General features: G+C 34.3%; 1 protein-coding gene across 6 annotated transcripts in view; it reads right to left on the bottom strand.

Moving 5' to 3' along the window:
• Positions 1 to 14099, bottom strand: part of FMN1 (formin 1) — a 118416-nt gene that overhangs the window by 55925 nt on the left and 48392 nt on the right. For 5 of the 6 annotated variants that reach the window (XM_058162137.1, XM_058162136.1, XM_058162139.1 and 2 more), the window contains 3 exons: positions 10843 to 10904; positions 3117 to 3835; positions 859 to 1009 (listed from right to left, as the gene is read on the bottom strand). In XM_058162137.1, the coding sequence (XP_058018120.1) occupies positions 859 to 1009; positions 3117 to 3835; positions 10843 to 10904 (932 nt within the window). The remainder of the gene's footprint in view (positions 1 to 858; positions 1010 to 3116; positions 3836 to 10842; positions 10905 to 14099) is intronic. The other variant, XM_058162140.1, reaches the window with a different exon arrangement.

Raw genomic sequence — 14099 nt, 5'->3', positions numbered from 1 at the left:
CTTAACACAATGTAAGCCGCCCTGAGTCTTCGGAGAAGGGGGGGATATAAATTCAAATTTTAAAAAAAGATGGTTTAGAATGCAGTTGAAATAAGACAAGTGTATGATTTGTTTCTAGGGGGACAGTAGATCGCAGAATGACTGTGTTGATCACATTTAATTTCTGATCATGTGTTGTTTAGACCCTTAGTGATTAGTATCAAAACTATACATGTAGCTTGGTCTCATTGTAAATTATGGTTTAGTGATTGCCTAAATACATCTTATTTTACAATCAAACAACCCATATGTGTGAGTCTGGTTTTTATTTTAAGAAAGGTAGAATAATTCCAATCTTGCTATAAGGGAGAGTTCTGTGCAAAATACAGATTTGTTCTATCTAATTTTGTTTTCTTTCAAAGCAAAATAATTCATATTTAGCATCTAGAGAAGATTGTAAAATATGAACCAGTGTTTTAAAAATAGCTTTGAATTTCTGTTGCCTGATTGGTTCATACATTTAGTTGGGGGCAATGCCAAAATATCATGGCATATGTACCAAGGAAGATTTAATTTTAGGTTACAGTTATGTGAAATGAAAGGATATGGTATTAACAGTCATGTTCTTTATTTGAGGGAAGTACTATTTTAAAGGGCTAATTAACAGCCTGGAACAAGTCTAAAAAAAATTAATCCAGATGCTGGCTTTCATAAAAATTCTTGGTGAATCAGAAACAGATTACTTTTGTCCAATTTTTGTATCCCTTGGCCATAGATTTTTTTAAAAAAATAAATGTTATTGTAATTTTTATTCTATGCTAAACTCAAAATCATTAAAATAAAATTAGTTTTCAACCAGTAGTTGGAAAATAAAAATACCTTTTTGGTTTTTGTTTTCTTTTCATAAGATTCAGCTAGTGCTTTTTTCTTTTCCTGAGCTGTTTCTTTTGAGAATAAGTATTCAAATTCATTTGTATCACAAAGATTGGGTTCTTCTAATGAGTCCCAAAGAGTTGGCATTGACTGTTGACTAAAATAAGAAAAAAAGAGAAACATTCATAAATTGTCTCTTAAAGGTACAGATGTTTTGCAGATGGGTTGATCACTTTTGAAAGAAATGTTTCATATGAAGAACTATATAATGCCCAACAGTTATCTCAATTGTTTTGGTATTGCATAGATTAAAAATATTTTATTTTATGAACAACAGGATTTTCTTCTGTCTTCAGTCCTCTCTATATAATGATTTTATTTTTAGGAAAGCTTTGAGTAGAAATGTAACTCTTCAAAGTCTTCTGTTATTACAGTTGGCTATGTATATCTTGAACATGAATTGAATCAGAATAATCTGTACGAGACCACTATGTCTTCTTCAACAAATTGTGATTAAAGGAAAGCATGATTTAGTACATTTTCACAATATTTGAAACCAATCAATATTTCCTCACTATTGCTGTGGATGAATACATACAAGATGAAGAAAGAAAAGACTATCCGACATAATATTCTAGCATACTCTACCCACACTCCTTCTGTAACGTTTAAGTCACAAAAGCTATTGCTCAATGCTGAAATCTACAACTGAGTCTTTATTTAAGAAAAAATAAACAGTCTTTATTTTTTTCATCTATTTTCCATTGCCTTTTAGCAAAGGAAATTATTCCAGACAGATTGCTTTTCTCTGAAGAAAAAAAGGTTTTCTTCAGTAGTAGCAACTGACATTTTCCTTCCAGCAGGGGTCACTCAAATAACATTCTACTTATCCCTGTCATGTAATACAGTTTCTAGTCTTTTTTTCCATGATATGGTAATGGAAAGAAAGAGAAGGAAAGGTAAAGGGAAGCCAATGTGGCAAATGGACCGATGAGATATTATTGACAAACATGTCACTATTTCTATGACAATAAATTGAGTCGCTAAATAATTTAACTTGCTATCATATTCATACCTAGAGAGTAGGAAGGTTTTTACAGACTCTATGGTATTTACTTCTAAGCAGTCATCCGCAGACTGGTGCTATGGGGCATGGATAATGTTGTTCTGTGAGATTTCAACCAAGAGTAATTAGCAGGGAAATAGGAAACAGGTTTGGCATTCTATTATATCCAAGGTATTTTTTAAAAAAATGTTTAAGAAATAAATGTATGAGTAATTGCTAAGGGTACATAAGGAAGACACTTCCTCATTCAAAATTTACTTTTAAGGGTGTATTTGCTATTGCAAGGTGTAAGATTTCACCAAGACATTGGTTATAGTATTATCTTCCTTTGCTGTGAATGCTTCACTCTTTTCAATAGTTAACAAGCATTTAATATAGCAGCAAAAATGTAAAAAATATATATCAAAATATTGCTACAAGCTGCAAGAACACCTTCACCCTTTTCTCTGCGGCCCTTATAAGTAACTATATCATAGGTCATCCTGGGAATACTTTATGTCAAATGTACTTTATGTCAAATGTACTTGTGTAAGCCACAAGTATAGGTCTGAACAAGAACATTATAGGAGTTATGGGGGAAAATATTTGATAACACGAAGCAGTGTATTCAAATTTCTCTTAATCTATTTGACTATTTCTCATAATTTTGCCTCGTTCACTTTTTCTTTAGTGAATTAAACACCCATGCATATGTGTGTGTGTGTGTTTGGGTTTTCTTCCATGTAAAATTGGAAGTGTCTTGGCGATGTTTTGACAAAGTCTCATTCATCATCTTCAGGCTGGTGTTTACAGCTTCTAATTTGCTCCTAGAAGCATGAAGCTGTAAACACCAGCCTGAAGATGATGAATGAGACTTCGTCAAAACGTCGCCAAGATACTTCCAATTTTACACAGGAGAAAACCCAAATAACCAAAGACCTATATATATATGTGTGTGTGTGTGTGTGTGTGTGTGTGTGTGTAACCCAATGGTGGGTTGCCCTCGGTTCGGACCGGTTCGCAAGAACCGGTAGTAAAACCGGCGGGAGGCTCTGACCACCGACCCAGACATTGTCAGGAAGCTTCTGCACACGCAGAGCCCCGTTATGTAGTAGTAAAGGTAAGTAGAACCCACCCTGATATATATGTATGTATATATGTATGTAGCTAAACAATATACCCATACCTTCTACGTATAAGCAAGTCGACATAACTATACCTGCTATCTGATATTTGAATTCTGTTCCAGTAGAGTGGCCTCATGGGACAAGAGGGTTCAACTGCAGGTTTTCGAGGACCTTGACTTATTGAGGAAAAATTAGAGCCAAGTGGCAGTGGTGGCGGCAGTGGTGGAGGCGGCGGAGGTCCTGTTCCTGTTAGAGGTGGCCCTAATGGGGGAGGTAGAGATGGCTGATGAACACCAAAAGCTGAAGGAAGCGGTGGTGGTGGTGGTGGTGGCGGTGGCGGCTGGCCAGATCTCAAGCTTGTTGGCAAAAGTGGTGGGATTGAATCAGATAGTGAGAGAGGAAGAGGAGGTGGTGGAGGAGGTGGCGGCACTGTTTGGTCCAACTTTGAAAAAACATTCCCTGAGGTTTGGGCTGAACTGCATATTTCCTTACGATCAGCTGAAGCCAAAACACTGTTATTCAGATAGGGTATGGAAAGTTTCTTTGGAATTTTTTGATTATTTTTTGGTGTCCGTATTTCATTTTCATTTGGCTTTATAAAAGTTTCTCTATCTGTCTGGATGCATACATTTCTGTATATCTTTGGTGGGTTGTCATCTTCAGTGGATACACAGGCATCTTTTGCTTCTTCGCTTTGCTTGTATAACTTATTTTCCAGTTCATTTTTTAAATATAGAATGTGTTCCTCAAGCTTTGTTATTGATAGAGCATGTTCTCCTCGAATACGAAAGACTTGGAGTTCAAACTCAGACTGCGAAAAAATATTGAAAAGTCAATGCATAAACCATTGTGAACCTTTGCCTTATTTATTGTGCATACAATTTATGATGGTTTACAGTGGTCTCCCCCAAACTACTATTCATTCGCCAGGCATGTCAGAATTAAATTTCTCCCCCTACAGCAAAAAAACATTCTTGACAAGAGAGTTTGCCCAATGTATCTGGAAAATACCAGACTTCAGGAAGCTAAATTTGCACTATTAATTGCTCTTTGTCTTATGAGCTTATGATAAGTAAAATGCCATGGTGTGTTAGTTAGATTATTGTGCTCTGCCTCTGTCCTTGAGTGGCGCAGGCTGCTAAACAGCCTGTTATTAACAACAGCTGCCTGCAATTATTGCAGGTTCAAGTCCCACCAGGCCCAAGGTTGACTCAGCCTTCCATCCTTTATAAGGTAGGTAAAATGAGGACCCAGATTGTTGGGGGCAATAAGTTGACTTTGTATATAATATACAAATAGGATGAAGACTATTGCTTAACATAGTGTAAGCCGCCCTGAGTCTTCGGAGAAGGGCGGGGTATAAATGTAAATAAAAAAAATAAAAAAACAGGTGTATTTACAGCAACACATTTACACAGGGAAAATTTAAAGTCTTCTTATTAATTTTACAGCTTTCCTTAATGAGCATCTTGGCTGCATATGATTTATTGAGTTTTCTGCTTTGTTTCCCCCCCACTAAAATGTGAGAGTTTATTCATATACTGATTATTCTGGCATACAATATCTGTACATTATAATTTGGTACAGAGTCCCATGTGCTGCCTTCTGACTATAGAGAAAAAAATAATGACTTTTTAGATTGTATCATTTCTACTGTCCTTGAAACCAAAACAAAAATGTTTCATACTACTTCATAAGAAAAAAAAAAGGCTGTCAGTCCTGGAAGCCATCTTTTACGTTATATCTTCAGGGCTGCCACATTTAGTGCTGTGGGAAACTGTGAGGGGAGAATTTTTTTTTGTTTTTTTGTTTTTGTTTACATTTATATCCCGCCCTTCTCCGAAGACTCAGGGCGGCTTACAGTGTGTAAGGCAATAGTCTCATTCTATTTGTATATTTACAAATACATACAAAGAATTGTATGTAGTGTAATACAATATCTAGACATAACAGCACTCTTTTCTTTGAGAGTCTAGGACATGCTGCCCTGCATCTGGAGTGGTGTGACTGGGAGGCATCTCCCGTTGGGACGGTGCATTGATTGGAACATGTGATGGACATGTGGGTGCTGGGGCAGGGACTTGCACTTTCTTTTGGGTGTAGAAAACCTGGAAGCTTTCAGATTTGGGTTTTCCCAGGTGTGCCAATATGACATCTCTAATAAAATGAACTTTGAGGAACTTCTAGCCTCAGAGTCATCTTTTGTTAGGGGTGTTACTTGGAATCCTGACAGAGGCTTTGAAATAAACTTATATACCCTACACCAGAGATTCTTCTTTGAAGGGAACGGGTAAAGGGGAATTCTGAGACTATATCAAAAGTTATCAGAAATAATTTCTTCTGAAGATCAAAGACAATTAGAGAATTATGTAAACATTATAAAGACCATTCTCTACATCTTGGAGCATGTCACATTGTTTTTACTTAGTTAGCCATGAACTGGAAGAAAAGCCAATAGTCCGTATCAAAACATTTAGGTTGCCTAAATTCATAATACTATCAATATATGCCTTCCATGATAAGTAAATATAGTATAAATCTGCAGCCATGCAAGCAGCTGAGCTTCCTCTTTGGTAATAATAAAAGTTCTACTGACATTTATTTCAGGCATATCAAATATTCTAAGAAATAGAATACATTAGGCATAGTACAGCAGTTTATAATCGGTCAAGAATATTATTAAAGCACTATAGGGATTACAGGACAAATGCAGCTGTTAATGACACATTTTCTATTTTCTTAGTCCCTATGGATTTTAGAGATGCACAGAATATATTGCAATAATCATTTATTCTGTACTTCTACAAACACAGCTTTTCACAGACCTGAAAATTATTGCACATGGGAGGTCTGATTCAGGGCAAGTCACCTTTACATATACATGCATTTTTTCCCTTGCTAAATCAAAAGACAAATAAGCAAAATATTAAGTACAATGTTATTGTTACTCATGTAAGTTTGCCAAACATTAATGGGATGCAAGAATAAAGGTTCTGATCCAGAAAGGATTATCAAACGAAGGTTGGGAAAATCTTTAAATTATCTTCTGGTCTGGGACATCAAGCAGAAGTGATGCTTTCTCTCCTCTAGCCATCCAGTAAATTGATAAAAATGATTGAATTTCAAATAATAATAAATCACAAAGTAACTATTTTCTTCCATTACAAGAGGCCGCTGCTTAGCTCCGCCCATATACCAAGCTGATACCTTATGATATACTAGGTTTTTGGGAAAAACATTTATGTGTATGAAGGCCAATACCAGCTAAAGAATTGGCAGCTGTGATTTCATGTTGATGTTATAATAATTTATTAAACTTGCATGTTGTTCAACTCTCAACAACTCTGGGTAGCTTCCAACAATCAGTAAAGTTGAGCTATTAGAAATACTTTGGTTTCTAATAATTTTGTGGCATCAAACCATGTTGCCGCCTGATAAACAACTTATAATAGCCAAGGTGGGATTCAATAGCCTTCCATGTAAAACTTAGTGAGATACTTTACAGGGTGTTTTCAAATTGTGGATTATGAGTCGCCAGGGAATTATGGGGAAATAGGAAGCATGATTGGAAGCGGACCCTGCCATAGAACAGGAATAAGGCCTGGAAGAAGAAAAAGGAAGCACGATTGAATTTTTTTTGTGATTGCTGTCAGAACGTGTTCCCACTTAGCCCAGAGTTCTGAGTCCAGCTCTTCATGCGCAAGGCTCATGGCTTGTGCACCCACAGCTGGGTTGCTGTCAAAAATTGTTCTTACTCTACCTATGCAGCAGCTGCACAAGCAAGAAGCTAGCTTATTCAAGCAAAGCAGAGAACAAAGCCCAGAACACACAAATCTAATAAAGATTCCACCTTAGCATTTCAACTCTTTCTCATGCTCTACCAGTTTGTCCAAGCAAAAACTCAAGACAACTTCTGCGAGTGCTCTTGCCTTTCATACAAGCCAATGAAGTAAGCATTTTCTACAGCTGCTGTTCTAAACAGCAAATAATGTTCCCAAATAAATGTGGGCTGAATGAGAATTGATAGCGGTTGTTTCCAAAATAAAACCCAAATTATGGGAATTTCAGTCTCTTTTCTGTCTTGCTAAACAGTTTAATTCTGTCAATGTTCTTGTGCGTGTATCCCAAGTGGGACTGTGCACACAGCTTCCAGATGCTAGCATCTTGTTGTTGATCCAAACTGCTAGAAATCAACCATACAAAAACCAAAGTTATTATTTACCAGCTAGCACGCCAGTCAGCCCACATTTGAAAAATTGACGACTGCTCTATAAAGGCATTTAAATATCTATGCATCTATTTCCAATCATCTAGAAACTTACCAATTCAAAACTTTTTCAGTAATTAAGATACATTACCAATAGTGTATCTACTGTAATATCTAAACTTAAACAAATATTTTGCATATATTGTAATATAATATACTGATATACATATTTTATAACAGACAGAGGGAGGTGGTGTTTTTAGAGCCCCCAATGAATTCACAATGTTAGAAATTAGTTAGGGACTCTTAGCCTGAACTAACTTTGTGTTATCATCCTAAGAGGTCCTTGGAGTATCAGGCATTTTGATGTAGTGTAACTCATCTCTTTAAACACTGCTTTTCTTCTACTTTTAGTCCTAACAGTAGTAGATCTCTTACTTCTCCTAACAGCTTGTTCTGCCATTAGCAATATAGTGCTGTAGCAGATGGAAGTGACTCATGCATCATCATGCCATCCTCCTATCACTGCCTAAAAGACTTTGTGTTTTGCAAAGTAAATAAACAAATGGGTGTGCTTGAGTAACTAGACCTAAGCTGTAAAACATGATACAGCAACAAAATGCAGATTTTTATAGCCCAATCCTACACATGTATATCTGAAAGCACACATATTTTTTTTAGTACTGAATCTTAAATAAGTTTTACAGAAGGAGATTTGGTAAAGTTTATTTCATAATGAATCTCGTAGAAATATAAGGTGGTACAGTATTCTTTTGTATTCTATTATAGTTTGCCACCTCACTTTGATTCTTGTTACTTGCCCAAGACCAATTTTCTGGTCAAATATAGGAAGTTCTCAATTTACAACCATTTGTTTAGTAATCGTTTGAAGTTACAACGACACTGTAAAAAGTGACCTATGATCAGTTCTCATACTTATGACCATTACAGCATCTTCACGGTCACAGGATTAAAAATTGGGTGCTTGGCAACCACATGTGTTTAAAATGCTTACAATGTCTCCAGATCATGTGATTGCCATTTGCTACCTTCTCAACTGATTTCCAACAAGCAAAGTGAAAGGGGGGGGGAGATTCATTTAATGACCACATAGTTAACAACAACTGCAAATAAAATCATAAAATTGAGCATGACTCACTTAACAATCACTGTACTCAGAAATGGATATTCTAATCCCAATTTTGGTTTTAAGTTAGACTACCTGCACTACAGTATAAATTCAATACTTAGTTCTAACGTTATACAGGGTTTGAATTTTTGAATTTTAGGATCCTGACTTACCTTACTGTTAAATTTGAAGACTGCTTATAATAATAAATTAGTATTTATTAATCTATTATATTAATTTAAGTAAAGATTAATTATTATTAACTATTACCATTAAAATAAAAAGACATCTAGTATAAAAACAGATAAGCATATGAAGATCTCACTCTCTGAGATGTTCTAGAAAATGCTGATTAGTTTAATTAACGAAGAATTAAATTTGTAATTCTCTTAAAGAATTTAATGAAAGTGCACCCTAATTCTTAATCCAGTTGCTCACTCCATAGAAATGTTATTTCTTTTCACCTTCTTCTGAAGAGGTCACTATAACTACCATGTTTCCTTAAAATAAGACTGGGTCTTATATTAAATTTTGCTCCAAAAGACCCATTAGAGCTTATTTTCAGGTTAGGTCTTATTTTCAGAGGAATGTGGTACTAAATCCAGCTGACAATCTTAACTGGGACTTATTTTTGGGGTAGGGCTTATATTATGAGCACCCTAAAAAAACATGCAAGGGCTTATTTTCCGGTTGGGTCTTATTTTCAGGGAAACACGGTAACACTGAGCTTTGCTTTGCAATTAGTTGCTCATATTCCATAAAGAAAATTCATTTGAGTATTTGTGTTTAAGTTCTGAATTTTCCACTCCATTAGAATGCAAAATAAGGTATATAGCCAGAGGCCTGGACACAGAATAAGATACTCACTGCCAAGTGCCGTGTAAAAAAACATTCTACAAACTGTTAATATTTCTAAGATAGGAAAAAACAGGAAGCAACTAACCTTGTAACATTTTTTTTTCTCTACCAGGAAAAGAAAGAGATGCTTAACTGACCTCTAGTGGATTTTTTTAAAAAACAAAAATTATTTTTTATAAGGTTTGGTTGTATGTATGTAACAGGCAAGGAACCCCGTCGTCCTCCAGATGTTGCTGGAATGCTCTTCCAGCATTCAATGCAGCCAACATAGTCAATGGTTAGGAATGATGAGGACCGATCCAACACCATCTGGAGAACCATAAGGTCCCAATCATTTTGCTTTAAATGTCTCAGAGGATGAAAGAGTTGACCTTCCTAAGTTTGCATTATCCAGAAATTGAGAAATGCATTGTCCCTTCCCCCACCCCCCCAATCAATGGGAAATAGGTATAGACCCAGGTGGTTTTGAATTCACAGCATAATTGGATACTGCTGAGTTTGGACTCAGCATTGTCAAATAGGTTTATTGGATGCTATTTTTTACAGTATAGTTTAATGAAAATATTTAAGTACAATTAGGAAAAGGATATTATCAACAAAGACTGTAAAAAAGCTTATGTACACATCAGGTGCCTGGATATAAATGCAAAATATAATGGCATATGCTTCTGTTTTTCATTTAACTTACTCTTATGTTGGGAATACTTACTAATGAAGGAAAATAGAATAACAGAAATATTACTTTTTGTAAATGTAATTATTTATTCTGTATCCTTTTCTTTTCAGATCAGACAGATGTGTGGTTTTCTGAATGGGCCCCATACTAATCTGTGTATGTTAACCCTTCAATGCACCTTGTATATCATATAAATACAGCAACATATTTATTACATTTTACTGCATTTTTTTTAATTAATACGAACAAGCATTAATAGAAATTAACACTGATTTTTTTCCCTGTACAAGGGAAGCCCACATGTTTTTAATATTTCAACACTGATTTTGTTGGAAGTGCCAATAAAATAAATATATGTTTAATTTTATCAACCATTTACATTTTTATTCCTGTAAGTAGTTGTTGTAGGGGTCCCAATACACTGCTTTTCCTGGGTCCCATAATGCTTTTAAGACGGCCCTGTTCTGAAGCAATGGATCAGTTTAACTAGATATACTGTTACTGAATAACACAAAACTGAAGACATAAACATAAAACATAATAAACTTTTAATCCTTGTTCCTGAAAACCCAATTGCAGTAAATACTGTAGCTAATGAAAGAAATGTAAATATATTAACCTAAAACTCGTATTTTTCCTAATCTTTAAATACCAGGATGGTTCCTTTAAGATAGATGAAGACAACAGTTCAGCATGAATGATAGGACAAGATTGATTTATATCATCCTGTGGTCTCTCTAATAGTTAACAATGCTTGGCATTCACAGAGGTCTACTATGCCTCTAAGGAAGTGTTATTTGAGACTGTTTAAAATTCTGACAACATTTGAAGATGAAAAATATTTTCAATACAAAAGATGTGTAATAAGAACATTCAACAAATTTATATAACATTTTGACAGTGGAAGAGGAAATATTTTTATATTAATAAATGCCCAAGAATACTTACTTTTAGTTTCTCAATTTCATCTTTATGTTCCCTTTTTAACTGCAAAATCACAGCATGGTACTCTATAACAAGTGAAATAATATGTCAGACCAATGTTACAAAGGTTTCTGAGATGCCAGCACAAATATCAAAGGAGCGACCATATCTGATATCATACAGCTTTTCCTGGCTGCAATGCAGTAAATGATAAAGTGGAAACTTAAAAATATATTGAAGCACAACTCACTAAAGTTGATTACATTTTGCCAAAATAAATTATTTTGCTTTTCACTTGTATTAATGGTTACTAGGGTAATATTTTTATTTATATTTTATTGCTGTTTAATTAGTTAATAAAAAAATAGCAAAACACAAACATTATAGTGATGGTGTTACATACATTAAAAAAAAGTAATACATAAATGTGCTGTAAGAAAAAAATGACAAAAAAAGAGAAACGTATATGTGATGGCTTCTAGGGTAATATAAGCATTTTTATTTTTTCATAACCTACTTTATCTAGAAAATAAGCAAAAAATGAATATGGGTTAGCATGTATTGGATGAGTGAATGAATAGCATTCATTTGTAGAACTTAATGGAATGGTATCACTATGTGCTGGGTAACTGAAATACCTATAAAGGTATTCAGAAAAGCTACTTCAATTATCTTAAGACAGGCACTGAATGACTCCAGCTCTGTTCAGACCTCCCACAAAACAAAGGCAATATGGAATGGAAAGTATATTGATATACATACATTCTATAACTCCTAACCTGCAATAGAGGAATTAGAAAAGATATCTTATGAAAAGAAAAACTTAAGATGATATTAGGATGGTGAAAGAAATGGGGGGGAAAGTATGGAAGTGACAGTTAATCTATACATACATATGATAATCAAAACATACTTATGAAATAATGCACATGGAATTGTCTCTTGGTGACCATCTGAGCTATTCTATCATAACCTTGATAGTTATATATGAAGGTCCCACTTTCTCAATTCAAAAACTCAAACACCTTAAAATAGCATTTCCCTAAATATAGCTATTAACTTTAATAAATTGGTTGCTATTTAATCTAAATTCAATATACTTATTCGATAAATTATATTGGAGTCGTAGTGGATAGATTGCTGAAAGACCTAGCAATAATAAATAAAAATTCACAGCAAATTCAATTAAATAAGGTAAAATTGTGTACAGCACTAGTATTCCCACATCAAACAAATGATCACAGACAAAATAGAATTAGACAAAATTGCTATATTTTCTCTAAAGAAAATAAAACTATGAAGCGTGTATATATGTATATGTACCCTTATATTTACTGTAAATGTGTATGTATATATACATATATACAGACAGACAGACAGACAGACAGATAGATAAAGAAAAACAAACTTTTTATTATCCTAAGTATTAATAAATGTTACCATTTCCTCCTCAGTCTTATTTAAGAAAGGTATATTCTTCCTTCTCTTTCAAAGTTTGTACATATTGTCATAAATTCCTGTTGACCTAAAGGAACTTTTTTTCCCTACAACTGGCTTTTATCCAGGTGAGGAATATATTTCTATGAGATTAATATGAACTTGTGATACAAAAGTGAAATTCGACATCTTCTGTCTATTGAATATCATGTCTATTACTATACATAAGAGGCTGGAACATGAGGTGCTTTCTTCATGAACGGAAGGCTATTTAAATCTAGAGAAAGAACTGTAATCCAGAAGTCAATATGATTGTGGAAATGATAGATTTTAACTGACTTCTCCTTCCCTTGCCACCATCTCCTAAAGTTGGCTACTGGGAAAGTCAAAGTCAGTTTCTTAGGCATTGTCGTAGAGTTGCTGGGGAAGAAAAGTATAATTGGCAGCTACAAATTCATTTAGCTCTTGAATCAGAGGGATGGGAGGACAGATCCATGGACTACTTAACTCTTTAACTATTTCATGGATGTATCATACAGATTCTGTCATGTTTGCCAAGGATTCTCCTTCTCCCTCCTTCTGCTCCAAGAAAAAGAAGGGAAGATGTCAAAGAATGAGGAGCCAAGATAACTTCTGATTGAGAGTTCCATTGAAGCAATGTGTGTTGAAGCAGAACTAGTTCCCACAGCATTTTTTTTTTTGACTCTACAGCTTGGTCCACAGCCTTTCAACCCTAAGCAGGCGACACTGTTGTGAAAACAGGATTATGAGATTGTAGGGACAGGGCCATAAGGGACACAAGCCACTATTAAGAGAAATATAGCTTTTTAAGGGTAGCTAAAATTCCTGATTTTATTGATTCTTATTAAAGGGATAAAACAAGACAAAGGCAACAAAGAAGCGAAACAACAAATAGATAATATGAACAACTAAGCAAGAAAATGCTAAAAATAGCTATATTGTATATATTAAAATGGGTATATATGTACATAACAAGATAAATTATGTACACTATGCCAAAGAAAGACAAGAAAATTTGCTTTGTTTTTTCTGTCATTTCATCTTATAAAAGAAATAAGACTATTGTGGTATTTCCAGAGTATACAGTTTTTGCATTTTTTTTTGAAAAAGAAAAAAATGAAAGTGAAAAATTCCTAAACCATCCCCAAGGCATTCTAATTCTAATGCATAACAAACAACTCCCTCCACGAAATGAAACAAAACAAAAAAACAAAACAAAACGTCACTTCCTGATTATAAGCTAAATGTAACTTCAAATACCCTGAAATTTCTTCTTTTCTTCTCTCATGTATAGTTCTTATATTAAACTACACATATTAGGTGAGTAGCCAAATTAAATATATCCAAGAGTGAAAAAATAAATCCATGCCCATTGTAGTTATGGACTGCTGATATCTACTGTTTATTTCAATTAGATTTTTTTTTCACAAAAGGGCAAGGAAAAAAACTTTAAGCAATCTGTTACATCTTACTGTCATCAAAGATACCTCTCACCCACTTTTGTTACTTTATTTTTTACTTAAAAATAATGACTTGGACACAATTTTTTTATCTAGCAGGCCTACTATTGTCCTAGATCAGTATGGCTTTTATACAATTCATATACATGGCCTTCACCTCAGATAGACATTGCCTTTATGTAACATCACCTCAGCACAGACAAAATCAATGGATTATATCTTCCATCAACCCAGTTGTGTCTCCTTAAGAGATATCAAATGAGCTAAAGTGTAAAGTTAAAAAAATCCTTAATATGTTTTTATAGTAATTAAATTGAAACAATTAATCATTCTCTTATATAAAGCGCTTCTATTTCAATCCAA

The sequence above is a fragment of the Ahaetulla prasina genome, chromosome 1, assembly GCF_028640845.1.
Source record: "Ahaetulla prasina isolate Xishuangbanna chromosome 1, ASM2864084v1, whole genome shotgun sequence".
NCBI classification, from domain to species: Eukaryota; Metazoa; Chordata; class Lepidosauria; order Squamata; family Colubridae; genus Ahaetulla; species Ahaetulla prasina.
The sequence above is the reverse complement of the archived record's forward strand: the minus strand, read 5'-3'. Positions and strand labels throughout refer to the sequence as shown.